The sequence below is a fragment of the Hipposideros armiger genome, unplaced genomic scaffold, assembly GCF_001890085.2.
Source record: "Hipposideros armiger isolate ML-2016 unplaced genomic scaffold, ASM189008v1 scaffold_1053, whole genome shotgun sequence".
Taxonomy (NCBI): domain Eukaryota; kingdom Metazoa; phylum Chordata; class Mammalia; order Chiroptera; family Hipposideridae; genus Hipposideros; species Hipposideros armiger.
The window spans coordinates 92,566-103,019 of NW_017732403.1; the positions used below are offsets into that span (position 1 = coordinate 92,566).

General features: G+C 43.2%; 1 protein-coding gene, 1 long non-coding RNA gene and 1 pseudogene across 3 annotated transcripts in view; 1 reads left to right on the forward strand and 2 right to left on the reverse strand.

Annotated features, from left to right (window-relative positions):
- LOC109376135 (uncharacterized) overlaps positions 1-1,181 on the reverse strand; it is an 11,970-nt gene extending 10,789 nt beyond the window's left edge. Inside the window, exon 1 of the long non-coding RNA XR_002122698.1 lies at positions 1,048-1,181. This is a non-coding gene — a long non-coding RNA (uncharacterized LOC109376135). The remainder of the gene's footprint in view (positions 1-1,047) is intronic.
- On the reverse strand, positions 429-993 carry LOC109376134 (ferritin light chain pseudogene; annotated as a pseudogene).
- Positions 1,182-9,906: 8,725 nt separating the features above from the next.
- Positions 9,907-10,454, forward strand: part of NSMAF (neutral sphingomyelinase activation associated factor) — a 59,365-nt gene continuing 58,817 nt past the window's right edge. For both annotated transcript variants that reach the window (XM_019631902.1, XM_019631903.1), the window contains exon 1: positions 9,907-10,315. In XM_019631902.1, coding sequence (XP_019487447.1) covers positions 10,257-10,315 — 59 coding nt within the window. In that variant the 5' untranslated portion in view covers positions 9,907-10,256. The remainder of the gene's footprint in view (positions 10,316-10,454) is intronic.

Genomic DNA, 10,454 nt, shown 5'->3' on the forward strand with positions numbered 1-10,454 from the left:
AAGGAATAAGTGCTATTTGCTTTCCATTTACAATAATAATATACATTCTTTGGAAAACATATAGAAGTATAAAGAAAACAAAAATCATCCATAATCTCTCCACTCAGAGATAACTACTACAAATATTTGCTAAATTTTTTCTAGTACACTTAAAATATATTCGGATTATAGAAAAGATGTTATTTCCTGCTTTTTCATTAACATACTGCAGTCATTTCTTTAGGTAATTAAATCTTCCTTAGAAACAGGATTTTAAATGGCCACATAATTTTTTTTTTTTTTGGCTGCTGCAAAAAGCTTTATTGTTTCAATTTGGTCCATGGTATGGGAGAGGGCCCCGGGGTGGTTAGAAGGCTGCCTAGCTGTTTCAGGGAGAGGCTCAGGCAGAAGCCCAATGCCAGGGGGATGCAGAGGGGCCCCTCAAAGGCCTCTGGGCTCCAAAGGCTCCTCCTAGTCGTGCTTGAGGGTGAGCCTTTCGAAGAGATACTCGCCAAGCCCGGCCTGGGGGCTGGCCAGCCTGCGGAGGTTAGTCAGGTGGTCGCGCATCGTCTTGATGAGTTTCACCTCCTCATCTAGGAAGTGGTTCTCCAGGAAGTCACAGACATGGGGGTCTGCGCGGGCAGAACCCAGGGCGTGCAGATCCAAAAGGGCCTGGTTCAGGTTCTTCTCAGTGGTCATAGCAGCTTCCATGGCATCCTGAGTTTTACCCCACTCATCTTGGGAAGGCTTCTGCAGGTCCTGGAAGAGGGCGCGACCGCCACGCAGGTCTGGCATCTTCAAGAGACGTTCCGCACCCTCCCGCTTCTCCTCCGCCAACTCACGGAAGAAGTGGCTCACGCCCTCTAGAGCCACATCATCGCGGTCGAAATAGAAGCCCAGAGAGAGGTAAGTGGAGGAGGCCCGCAGATGCAAGTCGACCAGGCGGTTGACGGCGGCCTCCACCTCGGTGGCATAATTTTGACGAACTTGGGAGCTCATGGTTGCTCAGCAGTAAGGAGTTAAGCTCAAATAACGGTGTTAGCTGGTCTCGCGGAGGCCGAGGATGACTGAGTTGGTTCCGAAGGTTGAGACTGGAGAAGAGGTTGGAGGGTGGTCGGAGGCTGGAAGAAGGGGCGTCCCTGGGTCTGTTCCGTCCAAACACTGTTGAAGCAAGACACAGATCCGGGGGACAGTCGAGGGAACTCCCACATAATATTCTATTGAACAGATACTCAGCAATTTACTTAATCGCTGATCTCTTAATAGATGTTTAGATTACTGTTAAGTTTTTCACCAATTAAGAATAAAACTGTCATGAATACTCTTATATATAGATCTTTCTGCAGCTGAATATTTCCTTAGGAAAAAATTCCTACACCTGAATTCGGTGGGCTTTGCCATCTATTTAGATTGCCCTCCAGAAGAGCTGGCTCACATGTGTGTGTCTTCCCAGCTCTGCATTTGGTAACATGTAAGTGCTTTGACACTGGACACAGGAGAATTTATCCCAGAGAAATCGGCAAACACTCCAAGCCAGCCTGTTTCCTCCCAGTTTGCTAGTTGTTAACCCTTTACCAGCACACACTGGAACAATGTACCAAATTTTACTTCTCTCAGTGTATTTAAGAATGTCTTCTCACATGAGCACTTGATGCTTCCTTTAACAGCACTGATTATTTGTTAATTTGACACCTGAAAATGGCATCTCATTTTGTTTTAATTTTTATTAACTTATTAATGAATTTGATGGTTCTGGTCTAAAGGATCTAATGTGTATCTTAAAATCATTGTCTTATTTATCATTTCCTGCTTACCTTCTAATCTAATCTATCCTAATCTCTGATGGGCAGTGTGCCTGCTAAATAGTACCTGGAATTATCAAGTACAAGGGAGAAGATCCTAAATGAGGAATGACGCTAGCAATCACAGTCATCTGTACTCATGCAGGGAGGATAAACTGTGCAGATGACAGATAACAGGTGCCCTCTGACAACTGTATATTACCTGAGGAGGGGAAAATTCACACAATCATAGGCATAGTCAGTTCCTGAGCACACTGTGATTTTGCAACTGGATATAAAAATCAGAATTTCAGAAACATTATTAACTATGTGGGGGAAATCATTAAAAATGTTTAAAAATCTAGTTTAAAAGAATTGCCTGAAATCATGTGAGGTCTTATTCCTCCCCTAATCTGAACACTAACTCCAAAGCCTGTATAGGCATGAAAGGGAGCAGAAGAGGCAGACGCTTATATTGCCAACGTGAGAAAACTCAAGTGGCTACGTGTGGTGTCTACTGTGAGTGGCCCTACCTAGCATCTCAGTACTGCCCCTGACCCACTCGTTCTCACACACATACTTTTCACTAGGTTTTCCTCCCTTTCTTCGCTTGACCCATGTGCTTAGGGAAAATCTGAGTCCCACTTTCTATTTTAGAGGTGGTTCTAGTTTAAATCCCACAGAACATTCCATTTCCCTCAACGAAGTCTTTGATTCAGGTTAGTTGTGTGACCTAAGAGATCCCATCAAGGTGGACCTCTGTATTCTTGCTAGGCATGCTGGGCTAGATGTGATCTCTCACCCCGAAGGAGAAAACACACAGCTGGTTTGCTATCAGCAACCACCTGTCAGCCCTGTGGGGGAGGGGAACCAGGCTTACAATGCAGCTAGTGATGCTGAAGACCTAGCAGAGATAGAGGGAAACGGTGTCTTTGATGAAATTGTTGAGCCACTCGCTCAGGGAACCCCAAAGCCCATGATACCTCTGATTTCCCGGTACCTAAGCTGAAACTTCTCTTAGTTATTTAAGCAAGAAGTAAAAGGGAAAAGAGTGGGTAACTGTTCCTAACTTTCAAAGCTGTCCCTATAATTCTGAGCTCTCTCAGGCTACTTACACAATAGTCAAATTTTAAAATTTAAGTCAGATCATGTCACTCACCTGCTCTTAATCCTCCAGTGGCTTCTGTGGTTAACACTAAAAATAATAGTAATAATCATCAGTAGTCCAGCGCACTTCCTGGCTCCACGTGTCTAGCCTCTGCAGCCCCAGTATCCCCTCCCCTAGAGTGCTCTAGCTACTACAGCTCTCGTCTCAGTGCCTTTGCACTTACTATTTCTTCTGTCTGGCATGCCTTCTCCCAGGATCTTCACATTCAAATCTCCACATTCATTCATTTACCAGCTCAAATATTAATCATCATAGGGGGCTTCAATGACCCCCTTATCTAAAGCAGTACCCACTCCTCTGCTCCATTTTTCTTCATGGTACTTATCCTTGCCTGGATTTATATTATTTACTTTTTAAATTTCTCAGTCTCATCAGAATGTAAGTTCCATAAGGACAAGGACTTTATTTTATTCACAACTGTGAATATCTGGCACCTAGAACATTTCCTGGCATAGAATAAACAGTCAATAAATATTTATTGAAGAAAAAATAAACAAGAAAGTAATCTCAAAAAGTGATGTTCCTTAAGAAGAATTATCTGGGGCGACCAGATGGCTCAGTTGGTTACAGCGCATGCTCTTAACAACAACGTTGCTGGTTCGACTCCCGCATGAGATAGTGAGCTGCGCCCCCCCCCCAAAAACTAGATTGAAAATGGCAGCTGGACTTAGAGCTAAGCTGCACCCTCCACAACTAAGATTGGACAACAACTTGACTTGGAGCTGATGGGTTCTGGGAACAACATACTGTTCCCCAATGAAGTTTTTAAAAAAAGAATTATCAATGTAGAGTATTTGACTACTTTTTATTTTAGTAATGGGCTACACACTGCTGGTTGGGTGACCCAACAACCACTTCCTACCCCTTTGCCTGGCTGCTTTTCACTATCTTGCCTGCAAGATTTAAATACTTGTCTTCTTAAAGTGCATTGCTGCTCTGGGCTTGCCTGTACTAACAGTTCTGGCCGATGAGATGTAAGTGGGAGTCTGGAATGTGCTTCTGGGAGTGCTGCTGGTTGCCGGGTAAAAGGGACAAACAAAGCTGACTCTATCTTTCCTTCTTATTTCTGCTCAGAATGCAGGTATGATCATGGTGGTGAAGCAGTGATCTGACCATTGGCTACAAGCTTAAGAGAAATGGCATATCATACTACTGAGCTATTCCAACAATGCCAATGATGAAAACACTGAACTCAACTGTTGACTGAGTTTTTTATTACGTACAGTGAAACAAATCATAACAGACAGCGGTGACAAAAGGAAGTGCAATATTCAATGAATATTTATTTGTGCAAGTGCAAGACACTGTGGTAAATGGTAATGCAGATATTAAGTCCAACAAGTCACTGTTCCTGTTCCCAAGGAGTTTCCAAAGTAAATGAGGAGAGAGATTCTAATATAAGGTAGAATGGGATAACTGTTAAAATCACCATCTGACTATGAGCTTTGTGAAGTCACTACTCAGTGCCCACCAAGATGTCTGACATATATTGGTGTGAAATAAACATGTATTGAGCAAATGAATGTGGGATGAATGCCATCTGGGTATCAGGAAAGACTTCAAAGTCTTGAGTGGCAACTTAAAGTATAGGTAGGACTTCAACAGGAAGAAATGGTGGGAGAAAGGTAAAAAGGCATTTTAGGCAGAGAGAAGAGGCAGCTTAAGGGTACAATGAAAGGAAGTCATAACATATACGAGGAGAATGATGTGTGACCATTTTCTCTAGGTAAAAAAACATGCAACTACTTCTAACTTAAGAAGGGATGATAATTAAATGTTTATGTCTTCATAAGATTAAAAAAATACCCTAAGCAGACATTCTTCAGAAATATGCACTAGTGAAAAATATTTATTTTACAAACAGAATAAAGCCAACATTCTTGTTTACTCTGATGATTGATAACTTGCAAATGGGAGGTACATCTGTAACCAAATGCAGTTTTTAAAAACTGAGTACACTTAGCATGACATTCTCAAGATCCATCCATGTTGTCACAAATGGCAATAGTTCATCATTTTTTATGACTGAGTGGTATTCCATTGTATATATGTACCACACGAAATAAATCAGATAGAAAAGAACAAGAACAATATGATTTTACTCATATGTGGGATATAAAAACAGAAAGCCACAAATGAACCAAACAAACCAAATAAATAAACAGCATAGTGTTGCAAGAGGGGAGAGGGGTAGGGCGAAAATAAAGAGGGTAAAGGGGGTCAAATATATGGAGATAGAAAGATGGAAATATATGAATTGGGTGGTGAGTACACAATGCAATATACAGAAGATATGTTATAGAATTATATATCTGAAACATATATAATGTTATTAACCAATGTTACACCAATAAATTTAATTTTTAAAAAACCTGAGTACTAAGCTTGAAGTTTTTAGGGCCAGCAGAGTGTCTCAGCTGGTTGTCATCTTAAGAGAGCAAGCTCTGAGCAACAGGGCCACCGGTTCGATTCCCACATGGGCCAGTGACGCTGTGCCCAAGCTGAGCTGCCGCTGAGCTGCCAACAGGTGGCAGGATGGCTCAGCTGGTGAAACAACAAGACTGCCTGTTCAATGGTGGGCTACTCCCGCTCACAACTAAGACTGAACTCAGCACTTTGAGCTGAGCTGCTGCCCGGATGGCTCAGTGGATAGAGCATGCACTCTTAACAACAAGGCTGCTGGTTCGACTCCCACATGGGATGGTGGCTATGCCCACCCGCACTAAGATTGTAACACACACCTTGAGCTTAGAGACCACGAGCTGCCGACAGGCAGCCAAATGGCAACTGGTGCCCTCCACAACTAAGACTGAAGAACAACAACTTGGCTGGTCCCCCTCCCCAATTCCCCTCCCCTAACTCCCCAATTTAAAAAAAGCTTTTGAAGTTTTTACAGCTTAGTCTGTGAAGTAAAAATAAAAACATTACTGAGAACTCAAAGATGTGTTTTGTAATTACAAAATAGCTCTGGATGGAAATTGTTTCTAGAGAACAAGCTCTCTGAGTTTTATGATGATGAGAATTGGGCGTGAGGGAGCGAGAGGATGAGGTCTGTCCCAGAGCTTATTTTATCTCCTGGGATGTGCAGTCACCTTCATTGAAGGTAAGTAATAGTACCTAAAATTATAGCTGCTAGCAACTAAAGATAAAAGTAAGATTAGCTTAAGTAAGACTTGATTCACTCTTATTGGAAGTCCAATGTTCTGTCCAAAACTTCTGTTTCCTGGGGGACATACATTGCAAAGGAATCTCTTACTCAGATTCCACTGAAATGTTTTACTTTGCTGTATGTCCTGAGATTTTTCCTCATGTCTTCCCTGGTAGGTATCTACATGGTAAAACCTGGAAATTTGCTACTCAGTTTAATTCACACACACACACACACACACACACACACACACACACACACACTCACCAAATGCAAGATTTAACCCCCCTTTGTCCTCTGCCGCCTAATCATGACACTGGTTGGAATGATGTATATAACAAGAGCAGTGAATCAACATTAAGAAGTTAGGTAGGAGAGAAACCAACGAAGGGGACTGAGAAAGAGTAAGAAGCAAGGTAAGAGAAAAGCAAAACTACCGGACCTTGGAAGTAATTGGGGAGCAGGGGGCGTGCTCCAACAAGGAGCTTTGTTGAATGCTTTGTTTAACTATGCTGACTTCTGCTGAGAGTTCAGAAAATTTGATGCTAGAAAAGCAACCCATGAGTGTTTGTGGTTTGACATGGGTCATTACAGTAGATTGGTGGACATAGAAGTCCAGTTGGAACGAATTGAAGAGAATGCAAGTTGAGAAAATGGACATGTGTAGGCAGATGTTTCAGGACATTTTGCTAAGAACAGGGAGCTGCAGAAAGATGTTGATAAAGGGAATGTTTTTTGAAAATACATTTATATTCAGATGGGAATGATTCAATGATAAGGGAGAAATAAACAAAGTGAGAGAGAAGAGAGAAAGGATCATTACAAAGGCTAAGTTGTTGAGAAGGAAGAAGTTGGCCTTTGATAGGAACAAATACGGTATTTTGCCATATGTAATATGCACTTTTTTGCCCGAATTTATGAGGGAAAAATAAGGATGTGCATTATACATGGGTAGTACTAATTCTGCATCTATCTATCTATATGTTTTTAATTCTTTTATTTATGCTTATGAGTTAAAACTGTAACTCTAGAAATCAATAACGATATCTGTATGCAAAATAATACACTGGAATACAATAATTGGTTTTGTTGAACTGACAATGAACTTGCAACGATGAAGCGTTCTTGGCCTTCTATGATGTGTAAATATCGTAAATTTGTTACTGGTACAAAAAATTTCTTGTACCTTGTATCTGTTTTGTGTTCTGTAATTATTTGTTACATAAAATTTCTTACACCGTAATATGTTAAAAAATAAATGCTAAAATTCCTTTATAATACAAAAAACAAGTACCTAAATGTAAACAAATAAAAGTTTGAATTAAAAAATTAAAATATTTTTTTCCCTGAAAGTTTGGGCCAAAGATGGGAGTGCGCATTATACACAGCAAAACACTGTATACCTCAACATAGCAGGAATGCAGACACAGGGCAAGATGCTTGTAGGCTGGATGACTTGGTGGTGGGAGGATGAGAAAGTTCCCACTTCAGTTGTCTCTTAATTCTCCACAAACACAAACTCTGTGACAGCAGAAGCATCTATCTTCTGAGCTATTGCTCAAGAAAATCCTTTTGAGTGAGTTTCTTCCCCTCCTCTGTCAAAGATAAAGCTGGGAAGTGAAAAATTACAAAGGGTTGATCACAGCAAATACTGTATCTGTATCTGCCACTTGGCAATTATCTTCCCACGGGGACTGGAAGACAGAAGCCCCATCCTGCCTGATGATTACATTTCAAAGGAATGACTTTCAAGTCCCTGAGAAAGACACTCCTGAATGGTAGGAAGTGCATATACACCTCAGAGATACAGAGAAAGAATGCAGAATTGTGAGCCCTTTTCAGTAAATGCTCTAAGAAGCAGCAGTCAGGGGCTTTTGTCAGGTGTTGGCTAGAACAAACAGTGCATTCTTTTGGCAGCTCTGAGCTTTCTCAGGCAGGGACTTTAAGGTGGGGCTAAGGTCATCCAAAGGATGAGGCCTTGAGCTGTTAGAAACTATGTGTTTAAGTCTTTTAATGTGGAGGGAGGGTGGTGGACAAAGTCGTTTGTGCTGAGAGTCTGTAGTTTTTATAGGCCAAGGTTGAGGCCTAGTTGAGAAGAGGGCTCAAGGGGCCTGGCCAGAGTTTGGACAAGGAGAGAATCTTTGTCACTCTCCACCTACCAGGATCGCATCATCCTTTAATGCTTAACTAAACAGAGAAAACTTGTGTGCTGTTTTCCCGCTTAGTCCAGGTAAAGTGATTTCTCTCTTCTGAACTCATAGGATCTATAATGGTACTTCTCATATAGAAAGTTATCCACTAGACTTATCGAGGTGATCACTTCATAAGTTATATAAATGTCTAATCACCTGAAACTAACATGTTGTATGTCAACTGTAATTGAAAAGCTAAAAAAAAAATTTGTTTTAAGTCACTGTGCCATACCTCTTAGCAAATTTTATCTTATTTCATCATGTACCTGCTCACATATTTGTCTTGGGTACGCGACTAGATCACAATTTCCTATAGAAACATTGGGCTAATGTCTCTGACACCTTTTTATAATTATAGGTTCTGTGCAGCACTTGGTCACATGGAAACGACACAATCCAAGTCACAGGGCACCCATGCACCTTCATCCATTCCAAAAAGTTGTAATGGGTGCCCACAGTATGCATGTCATTTTTCCAATGCTGCTGGGGATCAAGTTCAATAAGACCCAGCCCCAGCTTATATTCTTCGCACATAGTCTCACCTTCCCATCATAGTCCTACCATATACTAGAAATATACATTCACCTTGAAGCTTTTAAAAATCTAACCCTGCAGAGCCTGGTCTATAAGACAACATTAGATATGTGTCAGCTATGACACAATTTAGAAATTTGTTGAAGAATTCCTCAAAGGTAAACAATCACAGGCTCACTATCAGGATATCTCAAGGAGTTATAACCACTGTGAGATACCACTCACACCCACTAGGATAGCTCTAATCAAAAAGTTAGGTAACAACAAGTGTTGGTGAGGATGTGAAGAAACTGGAACCCTTATACCCTGCTGATGGACATGTAAAATGGTGCAGCCACTTTGGAAAAGAGTTTGGAAGTTTCTCAAATGTTTAAATGTAGAGTTACTATATGACCCAGCCATTCCACCGCTAGCATGCCGTCAATAGAAATGCAAGCATAAGTCAATACAAACCTGGCCCATGAATGTTTATAGCAGCATTATACATAACAGCCAAGTGTCCACCAACTGAAATGTCCATCAACTGGTGAACGGGCTAACAAAACTGTGATATATCTATACAGCGGAATACTCTACGGCAACAAAAAGGAATGAAGGACTGCTACATGGGTGAATCTAGAACACTATGCTAAACGATAGCAGCCAGACATAAAAGGCTACGTATGGTATCATTGCATTTATATGAAATGTCCAGGACAGGCAAATTCATAGAGACAGAAAGCTGATACGTGTTTTGCTAGGGCTGGTGTTTGGGGGGTGTGATAACTGAACGGTATTGGTTGGGAGGTGATAGCTGAAGTGTATGGGTTTTTGTTTGTTTGTTTGTTTGTTTTTGAGGTGATAAAAATGTCCCAAAATTGTAGTGATAGCTGCACATATCTGTTAATATACTAACAACCATTGAATGGTACACTTTAAATGGGTGAATTGCTTGGCATGTGTGGTATATCTCAATAAAGTTGTTAGAAAATAAAGGTCATGCGACCAATTCTTTCAGCTACCAAGAGGCTGAGGGCCCCAAACGTTATTTCGAGTCCCTGTGGTGAGCCAAGTGGTATAATTCACGGGCAAGCATCCGTTTTCGTGTGTAAAATACTAAACATGGAGCAGCGCAGCGGCGGGTGCTGTGGCGGACGTGTGGAGGGACAGCAGAGCCGGGGCTGACCTCGGAGCCCTTGGCGAGCACCTGGGACGCCGGGGGACGCCCCGGGTCACCGCGCGCCCCTCCTCCGGGCCTGAGTCACGGCGCGCCCGAGTCCCCACGCGAGGATGCTGCGGTGAGCGCGGCCCGGACGCCGCGGGCCCTGGGGCGCTGCGTCGGGCTCTCGGCCGCCGAGCGGCGCCGCACGGGAAGCCGGCCGGCCGGGACCCGCCGGCTGCTCCGGACCTCGTCGGCGGGCGGCAGCGGGGCCTGAGCCGCTCGCCCCCCGCCCGCCCGCGCCCGCCGTCCTTCCATGGCGTTTATCCGGAAGAAGCGGCAGGAGCAGCTGCTGCAGCTCTACTCCAAGGAGAGGTGAGCGCGGGCCCCGGGACGGCAGGCGGCGGCGGCGGCGGGGAGAGCGGGGGCCGCGGCCGGGGGCCGGGGCCTGTCCGGGCAGCAGCGCGGTTGCCGGCCGGGGAGCTGAGGGACGGACGCCGTGTGCAGCCCGGCG